Genomic DNA, 13,383 nt, shown 5'->3' with positions numbered 1-13,383 from the left:
ATGCATATGCATATGTGTATATGTGTGTGTGTTATAACCTATTGAAATCACTGGGAAATTTTTCCATACCAAAAAAAAAACCTCTGAAGAAGCCAAACTGAATGTAAGTTGGGCTGCTCCCTGTTTCTGATTGTTAAGAAAAAAGTGAATTTTTAGTTGTCACTAACAAACAAGGATTTGACTTATATCAAGATATTTAAACTCATGCCTTGTTTTCCTTAATGTAGAATATATAATCACAGTAAAAAAAGAAAATTCTTCGTAGTGGAGGATTGGCACAGAGGGCTATCAAAGAAAGTCATGCATGGAAAAATACAGACATTTTTGCTTAAATAGATGTAACTGTATAACCAAAGAAATAAGTACCTTGTCTTCTTAAAGGGAAAAATATCCTCTTGCACATGGGTTTGCTTCTTGTTTTCCTATTCAAGATATCTTCCTATGCATATCTTTAATTAATACAGTATATGTAAATACTTGAGGTAAAGTCATTTTAAATGCTAATCCATTTTCAGAATGGTATTTCTTTTTGCTCTGAATAACTTTTTTGAAGAATTTTCCAAAGACTCTACTTAGTTGACTCAGTGTGTTAAAATTCAGCCAAACTTCCGTTAGCATGCTCTAATAATGAGTGGAAAGCCCTCAAGAAATTAAGCTCAACATGCTGTTTTTATTTTTTCTCACTTTGAGCTCAGTTCATTAAAAATTCCAACTTGATACAAATAAGGCATGAATATATTTTTGCTTAAAATTTTTCTTTTACTACTGTATACAGCATCTTCTTTTGCAATGCAATGATAGCAGCCTCCTACTCCTTTTTTTTTCTCTTTTGATAACATGGTATTTGACATAAATTAGTTGTCTAAAGGCTTTCCCTTTTGAAGCTGTTATATGCAAATTTTTAATTCCATCTTCCAGTGACATTTATAAGTGACTTTCCTGGTTCTGGCTCACCTTATTTATTTTTGGAGTGAGGTTACACTCCCTATTGTTTTGGTTATTATTTAAGCTTAAAGGATTTAGACATTTTGCAGATCATACCAGACAGAAGAAGTGTTGGAACATTATGGAATTTTGACATACTTGACAGATCAGTTAACATGCTAATTAGAAAGAAATAGCCTTTAAAAGGCAAAAAAGAAAATGCAGCATGGTTTAATGTTTCTATGCAAACACCTAATAAATTATAAATTTAATAATTTAAAGGTGTATTGTATTTCCTGGCCCTTTTGTAGGCAGCTAAACTAAACATTTGACATACCATTTTTTGTTGACATGAAAATTAGTTACTGATTATCATGTTCATCGGAACTAAAAGATTTTTTATGTTCTCAAAGTCTAGGGCATTCTTCATTCTTCACATGTTTTGTTTGTACACAGTGTGGCAAGTAGCATGCAAATTTTAAAATGCACCCCTGTAAGATATTGACACCTGTCACGATCTCTTCAGCACAGTTGTACACACAGACACATGCCCCATTCTCCCCTCTGCAGCCTTCATTTCTGTAGCTTGACTAACGTATGACGTTAACTCTGCCATTACCTTCAGATACTAAAAACAGTGCATTGCTGAGCACATGAGTAGTGAGGCTGAATCTCCCCCTGTTTTCATGAGATGAGGAGTGAGCAGGTTCTTTTCTAAAGTCTTACCTCATTTTATGAAGAGGATTTTTTGATGTTTTTTTTTTCTCTCTAGTATTTGGGATATTGAATCTTATAGAAAACATTGAAGTTCTGCTATGTATTCTGAAAAATGATGCAAAATTGCTACATAAAGTTGCTCTGAAATCATCTTGAAAATTCTGGATTTACTAACTTCCCATGTAAATCAACCTTTATTTTATTGGTAGCGCTGGTGCTCTCTGCATTTACTAAAAATGTTAAATATGCCTTAAATTCCTCCTGATAAGGATTGCTTTGAATTTTAGCAATATAACATATGTTACATGGTAGTCTAGGGCATCACATTACTGCTGTGTTTCATTTTGCAGAAGCATCCACTTGCTAGTGTTTTATTTGAACTCTTGAATTGTTGTACTGTTTTATAAGAGACAGCATATTACATTTAGGAGACAAGTTTTTCCCAGGGTGTAGAATTACTTGTATTATATAAAGTTCTTTCCCAACAGGGGAGAAAAACTTTGTTTTCTCTTTGAATATTTCCCCAGATTAGATATTGCTAAGGTTGTGTTCAAAGATAGGAAGAGTAAAAATTATGATACGTGAGACCTGTCAATATCTTTATTAAGATTTGTCATTTTGTTAATACAAAATTTATAGTTTCAGTTACTTGACTGAATAAGAATTCTCATAAATTCCAAGTTTTATCATATAATCAGACTTTTCCTGGACCACTAAAGATGTTTCCCGTTGCCAGTGAAGTTTGGCCTAACAGCATGCTAGATACCAGTGACTGGCTTGGAATTAACGACTTGGCTTGTCCTTTCTTATCCCTCCCACCAAACTTGACCTCAGTGAAGGGCTGAGAAAGGTTTGGTAGTTGAGAATAGCTATTGTGTGCCTCTGCGTTTCCTGGGCTAAGCCAAAATCTTGCATGCAAGGCTATTCTTGTGGTTTTTCTCTTGAGGCCAAAAACAAAAAACATTGGAAAACTTGCAAGAAAACTTGTTTTATTATAGATTTAAGATTTGCATTTATATTCTTATTGGAAATCAGCCAAAGTAATGAAAAGGAAGACTGTATTTGTGCGTGTGTTTGTTTGGGGCAGTACTGGTGTTTGAACTCAGGACCTTGTGCTTGCTAGGCAGTCTGTCTACCACTTGAGCTACATGCCAACCTTTTCAGATAGGGTCTCATGTTGTTTGCCTGAGCTGGCCTGGCCTGTGATCCTCCTACTTATACCTCCTGCATAGTTGGGATTATAGATATTATCAATGTCATTCTTATTGTACCCATGTATTGTTTAATTACAGATTTCTGCTTTTTATAAAACATTAAGTTACTCTACTAATGTCTTCTGAGGTCTATGAATCTATAAATAATTCTGTCCTTAAATATTAACCTAGTGACTCTTGACATGTTCTGATGGAGTTGAAAGTCTGCTGTGTCTATCCTGTAATCTAAGTCTTCCTGTTTTAATGATTCTGGAGGAGCCATCATATGGTTGATCTGTAAATAATGCACTTCATAACTACTCTGATCATACAATGTATTAATTAAGCTTTCATTACTCTAACAAACTAGATCATCAGCAAATGCTGCCTAGATTCAGACATTTTTCAGTTTTAGAAAGTGCCTTGAGAGCATTACTTAATTGGACTAGGGAAAGAATTGTTAGATTTTTTTATTCATTTGTCACCTGCAGTACTGTTAGTGAAAGTTCATATGCCATAGCTTTTCTCAGCAGAGAAAATAACCTTATGAAAGTTTGACATTCTTATACTCATTAAATTTCCTACAGCCAACTAAGGATATGTAAAAATCCTTATTTTTTAAAGATATTTGTAAAGATGATGACTGTTAAAGTATACTTTTAATTTTTAAATTTTTTGCCTGTTTGAAACGATATGAAGACAATGGTTAAATTCATGCAATAACAAATAATAGTTGGCAGAGCATCATTTTAACATGTATGTTTTATATCATTAGTGTGTAACACTACCACAAGATTGGAAGGCTGATTTTGATTTTATTCCCTATTTTTTAGGCAGTCAGCTTTCTATGAGAATATTGAGTTTTATACCAATGATAAAGTATTAGGGACTATCAGGATTTGACTTATAAAAATATCTTAATTTTTGACATGGTCACATATGTATTCAGTGTGAAATTCAAATATATGAAAATATTAGTGGTAAAATTAAATTTTACTCTCACCACTATCTGGGTGACTGCCCTTATGAAGGCAATTCTTTTGGTCGTTATTTCATTGTAAAACCCAGTCTGGACTAATGTTAAGCCAGAAAGTTCACTTTATTCCATCTTATAATACTAAGATGCTTCCATGAACTACTGTCAGGTTCTCTGAGACTCTTTGGTGTCTTGTCCCCTTTGGGGCTTCCTTCTTTCATTCAGCTAGAGCTTAGTTTACTGGCACCTACTTCAGCTCTAGAGATGCTGTTTTTTTCTATGTAAAAACCCAAACCAATAGATTATAAGTATTTTAGATACTACCCTTAATGTAATCACTTCTATAACATGCTAATGTTAATTTGTTAGTTGAAAAGAACCTAATGGAAGTGTTTCACTACTGTCATCTAAGTTACAAAATTATTCTCTTTAGTCTTTGTCAGTGTGCGTCTAATAAAATTGTTTTAAAACAAGCCTGTAATTACTCTGTAAATATGGATGGCTTTTCCACATGTGGGAAGTTCTTTTCTATTCTTTAAATTCTATATTAGATAATTGGATCACAATTAATTTTAAGGGAAATGTTTTAATTATCTTCAGTCCAACTAACCGAAAAAGCCATGTTAGATCCCAACTTGAATCCATAGAGCATAAATTTCATACATCCTAAAAAAAGTGAGGAATTTAAAATCTAAAATCAGAAAATTGTTATAACTATGTTATTTCAAAATATCATCACTTACATGAAGAATTAAGTTAACTGACATTATTTGATATAGCTACTGGAGACGAAGCTCTGATATTCTTCCTATTTATTGTATGAGGAATCAGAGACACAGAAAAACACAGTGCCCTTGATCAAATGCATGTCAACAAGCAGAAAAGAGTTTTAAATAAAAGCCAGTTCACTTGAGGCTGGATGAAGAGTTCAGCTTAACAAAATCACTGCCTTCTTGGAGAGTTCAAATGTGTATATTTAAGCCAAACATTTCTGACCCAGGTAAGTGTCAGTCTTCTCGTGGTCTCAGATTTCTTATTTTGGAAATTAAGATGCAAAGGCCTTTCCTGTATTAACAATCAAGCACTTGATTTAATCCTTTGAAAGAGTATGAAGAGGTTCTTCCACTTGGAATTCATTTTTCCTTTCTTTTTCTTTTTAACTGAAACTATTGCTCTGATTCAAGTCACAAGGCATCTGAGAGAGAGGTCTATCCATCTGGCAGTGTATCAGCAAGTTAAAGCATCTGGAAGGCAGACATGCAGAGTCTCTGTGCTGTACTTAATTTTAGAAACTTCTTAATTTTAATGTGTTGTCCATGGCACAAAAGAAATTTTCTCTGGGAGACTTTTGTGGTGTTTGAGGTAACAACTCTTATGTTACTAGATTCTCTTAACAACGAGGCCAACAGGAATGATTCCCTCTGCCCTGAAGGTTTTCTTTGGCTTTCTCAGCCTCCAAAGCACTTTATAGCATGGCTAGACTATATTGAGTTTCCATGTTTAGATCTACACCCAAAATTTAACATTTTTCATTTTGAATTGTATAGTAACACTGCACTGTTACTCAAATACATAGAAAAACCTGAGAATTTCTGCAACTTCAAATGTTTTTGATGTGAAAAAGGATAGATTTTTTCAGCAGCCTCAGCATGGCTTTGTTATTTCTCTTCCTTTTTAAAAAAATTATGAAAAAAGGAAGAGAGAAATCTTCTGTTTCTTAATCCAGTTTTTCCAAAAATTTAGATAATAGTTTCTGTTCTGTGTTCCTAAAATGAAAGAACTGAATCTATCATTATCTTGCCTCAGAAATCTGGCAATTACTTTTGAAAAATATGTACCTATAGTCACAAGGTCTGAATGTTGCCTAGCTTCTGCCAGACTGCGTAGCAGGAAACCATGAATTTGAACTTGAATCTGGAGCCAGGATGGAGTAAATGAAAGCTCCACATCTAGGTTGAAGTCTTTGTCTCAGAGAGTGATATCCCCTTGCCCTTTTTATATTGCACTTTAAAATCACCTCTCAATGATAGGTTTTGATGACATTATTTCTGTTTGTATCCCAGCAAAAGTTTCTAATATGAATAAGTGCTGTTTTCTGAGATGCCTAATGTTTCGCTTCTAAGAAAACCACACCTGCACCTGTGCATGTGTGTACGTGTGTGAATGAGTAGAGTGAAACTGGCACTTTCTCCTTAAGTAAAGCTGCCAAAGCTATAGATTGAAATTTTAGACTCTTGAATTGACAAAAGATGTCTTTGATTAGCCTAGGCTCATTTGGATTAGGGCAAGTTGATAACCAAGAGAGACATGCAGAGTCAAATCTAATCCACTGCCATCACATGAACACTATTGGTGTCATTCTACTCATGGTAAAATGGGGAGTGTAAGTACTGTAGAGAAACTGGATGTTAACAGACTAAGTGGCCATATGAGGTTCAACTAAATATTAGTTGGTAAATATATTAGGGTATGTATACCAAATAATTAAGGAATTATAGACTTTATAACATACGTTTCCTTCTTAGGGCTTACAATCCTTTTATTTACTAGCAATTGAGCCTTGGAGTAGAAAGAATGGATATTTCTCATCTAAAATAATAACTTGAAAATTGAGATTGCTAGTAGGGATTAAGGATTAAATGAATTTAATAATAGGTAGCAGGACACACACACACACACACACACACACACACACACACACACACACACACACGTATGTTTGCTTTGTTTTGAGACAAGGTTCATTGTGTAGCCCAAGCTGGTATTAAACTCAGAATCCTCCAACCTCAGTGTCCCAAGAGGGAGGGAGGGATTATAAGTGTGTACTACCTTGCTTGGCTTTCATAACAGTTTTGGTAACTGAATTGGTAGTTATAATTTGAAGCTTAGTGAACTTTCCAATAAATATGAGTACTCTTGATACTACATTTTTAATATCAATTTTCACACAAGGATCATTACTCACCAAATCCATGTTATGTCCAAGACACTGTAATGTGTATGCATTGTGTAATGAATATGCATTGTATAAAGTTGAATAAGAGGTAGTTCTTATAGTAATAGAATCCTTAAAATTACTATTCTTAAATTGCAATAAACGGTTTTCCTCACATTTATTAAATTAAATTCCCTGGGATATCTGCCTATCTCTGATAGAACTATGGTTAAGCCCTAAATGTGTTGAAAATCACCAAAACAGTCCTTGCTTTTGGTAGCATTCTTTTCCATATAGAATATATTGTCATGCATGTTAGGTTTCTCCCTAGATATACCACAAGATCTTAATGCTTTCTGCATGTTAAGAATAGTTTGCAATAGACTAGAACAGACATAATTCTTCTGTTTTTACAGTTGAACACACCCAAGGAAAGCTTCTTTGTGTCTTTAGTATCTGTAGAGAAATTACAGAGGAAAACACTAGGTTAAGAAATGTTAAGACTTAAAATATATGTAAAATATATAAAATATATGAGACATTTAAATTGTGCTGTATCACATTGGAAGATGAATGTTAGGTGACATAATAATACAACAAGCCATAAAAACAAGTTCTTACTACAAATATGTATTTGTACGTATGTTCACAATGGTTAATATTCTAGAGGAAAGGATAGTTTTTGGAAATTACCTCAAGTGCTTGGACTCTGGCTCTAATAATTCTATTGAGTAGCATGAGTCAATTTTAAAATCTTGTTTAGCACACTAGGTCTTTCAGTATATTGCACCTACCTACTTTTCCACCTTTCTGTCTTAACATTTATCTGCATTCTTAACTGTAGCTTCTATGTCATAGCTATTTTTTTTTTCTTTTTCAATCTATTTTATGTTCTCTGTTCAGTGCTGAGCCACCTAGGCAGGCTTCGGGCATTTTTGCTTTCTTTTATCTGCACCCTGTATATGCTTGCGTGGTATCATTATCATGTTTGTCTTCGATATTAGGTTGAACTCAGTGACTACAGTTTTGCTTTTTTAAATCTGTAGGTGCCTATCTTGGTCCCATTTCATATAGATATGAATGACTAAGGCCAAGATGTTTGCACTGTCAGAATCCAGTGGCTTTTGTTCTTTATGCGCCAACACCTTAGCTTTGGTTCTTGCTTGACTCATCATTCCCCTGAATATTTGGAAGAAAAGGAACAACGAGTACTTGATGTACAAATCAATCAAAAATACTGACCAAATTGTGTTTCTTAACTATGGAACTAATCCTTTCCTTAGCTGTGGACAGTCCTTTCCATAAACAAAACAACTCTGTCATATCCCACATTTCAAAAAAGAATGGCATTTTTATCATTACAAAAGAAGCTGTGAATATTCCAAGGGAATTACCTATATCATTCTTTAATTAAAAACTTAAAATGCAACAAATACTATGCTTTGCCAAAGGTAAAGATTTACTCTTTCATCATAGTATAAGAGGATTAACTTTTAGTGCTTTACATAAATTAACCATTATAGAATCTTTAGAAGATATTTTATAAATCTTGCATTTTTATCTAATTTCAACAGAAGTTGCTAGTAATTCTGCAGCTTCCTATTGGTGACTACCTAATTGTCAGCGTAGTGGCATTATCAGGTAGTCTTCCACTGAAAAAGAAAGTTAATTTTCTGAGAATTTGAGACTTATCCAGAGGTTTAAAACTATTTTTGTCTTTAAAAAATGCATGCATATTTATTTAGTATCTTAATGTATGTTGTTTCCAATTGAATAAATCTATTTTCAAAACAAAGATTAAGAGATTTGGCTTATTTTTCTTTTGCTGGTGAATGCGCCAAGGGTCTGTTTTCTATAAGATGTGTCTGTTTCAACTTACTATTCTGGTTATGAGTAGTTTATTATCCGTACAGACCTTTAAAAATAGAATATTTGGTAAAAGAGCTTATGTGTATGGTAGAATGCATATTATAGAATGATTTAGGATTTTTAAATAGCATGTAAGATATTATCAGGAGCATGTTAGTATAACATGAGTAAAGCTTTAAAAAGATGAAAAAGATTATAATATTCTAAATATCTTCAGAAAGGATATGAGTGAGTGGAACATCTTCACATGCTGATTTGTCTTTCCTTAGGACAGTGGTAACATCTTTATATTTATCTTATTCTGGCTCCAGAATTTGCATTATCTAATTAGGCTTGTCCAGTCTCTGAAACTTTATTTACTACCTTTTATGAAGAGTGTCTTGAGGTTCTGCCTCACACACTTTGACTAATACCTGTCCACATTAGGGGCATGCATTTCCTGGGGGGCAGTCTTTTATGTTCGAAGCTGCTCAGAGTTTCCATCTGCTTTTACTTGCCTTGTGGTCTTGAAGATCATGCTTGGCCCATGGGATATTACAGTGTGCCGAGAGGATGTGGAGTTTTGTCAGCCAGTGAAATATGTCTGGCTTTTTTTTTTTTTTTCGTTTTCTTTTTTCTTTTTTTCCAGCAGCTTTCATATGCTCTTCATCCTGTGTGGTCTTCACTGAAACTGAACTGAATTTATATTTAACAGAACTACCCACTCTCTTTATCACTTTCTATGACTTGGCCTTTTTAAGGAGAAGGTGTGTGAAAGAATATCTGAGCCAACAACCTCTGTAATATTGGCCTTGGGAAAACCTACAACTGAAAGCTTAAGTTGTGCTGTGTATAAATGTGCTTCTCTGTTTACAAATGTATGTTTTGTAATGCACAAGAGTGTCATATTTCAGATGTGTGCAACTGTCAGAAAATTCTCATGTCAATAGTAGACTGTTTTGTCCTGATCCAAATGATTTTTTTTTTTGCCTGTTTTTAGGCGCTACTGCAGTCTTCAGTTGAGCACCAAGTAGAAGCTATAGAGAAACAGTACATCTCTGCAATTGAGAAGCAAGCACATAAGTGTGAGGAGCTGCTAAATGCTCAGGTAATAAAAGTGCACATCCATCATATATTTATACTTTTCTTCTGACTCCCCTCCCTGGAGCGCTCTAGAGCTGTTTATTCAGTTTCGTGCCATTTACTTTCCTTGGTGTATTTTGGAGAAAAAATATGCTTATGTAAACTCAGAGCCTAAGTTATGATGGATTCAAACTAGGACTAAAGTCCTAAAGCCCTAAAATATGTTTATCTCCCCAAATGAAGGATTATGCTAATTTTAATTACCTTGTTATAATAATAGTCACCAACTAACAGAAGCTAAGAGATGACTGAATATATCCTGGCATCTGGATGACTTATAGTGACCTAAGATTTATAAATAACATTTGGTTTTAAAGGTTTACTAAATTAATTTTAATTGATAGGTAAAAACTAAAAACATATAGCATATTACTGGGGTAACAAAACATTTATTTTGGAGCTACTTTTTGTTCCATATATGCATTAGTTTCTATTTGAATTTTTCTTTCTTTTTTTATTTAATATATTAAAAGGAATAAATGATGAGCTGCTTCACATTGAGCGAACAATTGAAGAGAATTTATGGAGGTATCATAGTAAATAATGTATGCAAAAAGTTCTTTGCAACACTTTTCAATAATATAAAACTTGGAAGATGAAAACTAAATCATCTTTAGTTAAATGGTCTGTTTTATAGGATGGGAAGAAAATTAATTACAATTTAGCATATAAAATTTAGCACAGAATTCATTGGAGGTTTCTGAATATGCTGCCTCATCCTCAAGATTGTGATTTAACAGAAAAGTATTCTGTTAAATACTTTTTGGTGTTGATTTAATAAATGGCTTAGAAGTAATACACAGGGAATTTTATAAATTTGATGTAACAATTACAGTATTTTGGTTGGTGAAATACCAGGCTATCAGGGGTAAATATATAACTTTATAAATGGTTAGAAAATAATAGAAAAGAATTAAGATCATAGAATGTTGAAGCAGCATAAGGTATATATTAGCCAAGAAAAAACAGATTATGTCCTAAACACTCTGAATTCAGAAAGCAAAAGTTTACATTTTATTCATACTGCATGTATATTGAGGGTTGTCTTAGGATTGGGTCTCATGTTGTCCTTATCCTTAGAAACCATAGGAAGAGTATAACTTCCATATGTTACCATTGCAGAGTAAGAGAGCCCTGTTAGATTTCTTATTGGTGATTAAATACTCTGGGCTGGAAGTAATATTTCCAATCCCATTTTATACCCACAGGGCCCTACCTAATCATAATTGGGCCACGTAGTGGTAAAGAACCGGAGATATTTGTTGAACAGCACAAACCCCACATTCTGATCTTTTGGTCAACAGATACTTAGTGTCTTCTTCTCACAGGCACATTCATTGTCCTGCCATCATAGGAGAAAACTTGAAAGCTCCATTCTTCTATGACTTCATACTTCCAAGTCCAGGATCTCTGGATAGTAGTAGGGCATTGATGTGCTGTGGTGTCTACATTATTAGGTCCAAGTATGGTCTGCTTTCACCATAAAAACTAGAAACTTAGATATAAACCATTTACTTCCAACATAGCTGGTATATATTTATTGGTAAGACAATGGTAGGGTATTTGCTGTAAATACTCCCAATAGGAAAGGTGAAGAAATGAAGACAAAGAGCTATCATTAGTATGTAGCAATCACATAGTCTCACTGACAGATTAAAAAGAAGTGCCTGCCTTGGGGGTCGGGTTTGCTGCTTTATGGACCATGATTCTTTTTGTTTTCAGGACAAGATTCTAATGAATTATTTCTTTTGGTATTGTAGGTTTTTAATGTTTTAGATGTTTGTTGGCTATACTTAATATGAATTTTAGGAATTGTATTATTTCTCAGTCTGCTTACTATCTAGAAAATTTGGGGTCCTTGGGTCATTTTCAGTAGCAAATAGTCTAAAATGAGATTAATGATTCTTTTGCATTTTTATCTATTTTATTGTAGCCAGCTCCATTTGTTAAAGGCACAGTGATAGTTGTTTTAGAGAACTGCTTCCTGAATTTGATGTATTTATATGCTTCTACCTCATGCTTGTTTGTCTGTCTCCATCTTTATTTGGTTGGAGATAACCTCATCTTATAAAATCTAAGTAAAAGAAATCCCTAAAGTCTCTCATTTCTAAACCATTTGATACAAATGAAGGTAAATACCATCCATGTCAGCTTTACTGGGCTTTGTTTCCAGATACTTAAGTCCATTAAGTTTCTAATCATGTGTGACTAATACACTTGCTGCAAGGCTAAGCTTAGTTGTTCTGTTGCTGAAAGGTCTGTTTTTTCTTTTATAAATTAAAGTTGTAAAGTGGTCATTTGTTCAAGTCCCTAAATTTCTGAACTGTGAAATTTCCCTTGCCTGTGATGCTTGAGAATTGTGTTTTTTATTCAAATTAGTTGCTGAGCTGGTCTTTTTTTTTTTTTTTTAATGATGCCTTGTCAAAAATACTCCTTCTTTTTCCACTCTGTTTCCTGTCCACTATGACGTGAGCTGATTTGCCCTGCCCACCCCACCATGAAACCCACTGGAACCTCTGAAATTGTAGACAAAATAAATCTTTCCTCTCTTAAGTTGTTTGTGGTCCCAGCAATGCTAGAACTGATTAACGTGTGTGTGCATGTGTGTGTGTGTGTGTGTGCATGTAATGGGGGTTTACAACAGGTAGTTGTATGAATATATGTTATATATGTATATATAGATACATGTTTATACATAATTTTAAATATATTTCATACCCTCTAATTGTGGCACTCATGAATTATATTTCAGATACTTTCCATCAGTGTTTGTAAAATCTGAATTTTTCCAAAAGATATGTAGAGTATGCTACATACAATCTATTGTTACTAAAAATGTGGATGGAATGCTACCAAAACAAACAAGAAAGATCAATTTTCTATATTATAATATTACCCTTTAGCTTTATAAAAAAGAAAACCTTTAAAAAAATAGTTGTTAGCAACCAATTTACATTTTTAGCATATGGACTCCTAGTGTCTTTTCTTAGTCACAAGTACTTAATATGAATTGAGTACTACAAAACAAATTCCATGAGAGCTAGGTGGTGTATTTATTTTGTATTTCACTGTATCCCCCAGACCTTTCAACTTTTCTGGTATGATCTACATCATAATAAATGGACCCTTTAATTGAGAAATATTCATACCCATACATGTACCATCCTAATCAAGTCTCAGAACATTTCCATTAATTCTAGTTGTCTCATGGCCCTCCAAAGTCTTCCTCCTATCCTCACAATAATCTCTGGCCCCAGGTAACCACTATTCTACATTCTCTTGCTATTGCTTTGTTTCATGTGTTCTACAATTTTGTATAAAATGATGATGCACTTTATATTCTTTTGTGTCTAGCTTCTTTGTTTCAGAATGTTTATTTTGAAGTTGATTCATGTAGTTGTAGTATTAATAATTTTTACCTTTTGATTGCTGAATAGTATTCTGTTGTGTGAGTATGTAACATTTTGTTTGTTTATTTGCTTATTGTTAAATATTTAGATTGCTTAAAATTTGGGGCTCCTATGAATATTTGCATAAAATCTGTGCAGGAGAACATATGTTTTTATTATTTTTATTTTTTATCTAAATTGCTTGATCATATGGTAAGTGTATATTACCTTCATAACCAACTGCCAGAATGTTTTCCA

The 13,383-nt window shown here is 33.5% G+C and overlaps 1 protein-coding gene across 5 annotated transcripts in view; it reads left to right on the top strand.

The window, feature by feature from the left end:
* Ccdc91 (coiled-coil domain containing 91) overlaps positions 1-13,383 on the top strand; it is a 347,069-nt gene that overhangs the window by 166,330 nt on the left and 167,356 nt on the right. For all 5 annotated transcript variants that reach the window (XM_074083034.1, XM_074083030.1, XM_074083031.1 and 2 more), the window contains one exon: positions 9,594-9,701. In XM_074083034.1, coding sequence (XP_073939135.1) covers positions 9,594-9,701 — 108 coding nt within the window. The remainder of the gene's footprint in view (positions 1-9,593; positions 9,702-13,383) is intronic.

Source organism: Castor canadensis, chromosome 8, assembly GCF_047511655.1.
Source record: "Castor canadensis chromosome 8, mCasCan1.hap1v2, whole genome shotgun sequence".
NCBI classification, from domain to species: Eukaryota; Metazoa; Chordata; class Mammalia; order Rodentia; family Castoridae; genus Castor; species Castor canadensis.
This window is presented reverse-complemented; position numbering and strand designations above follow the sequence as displayed.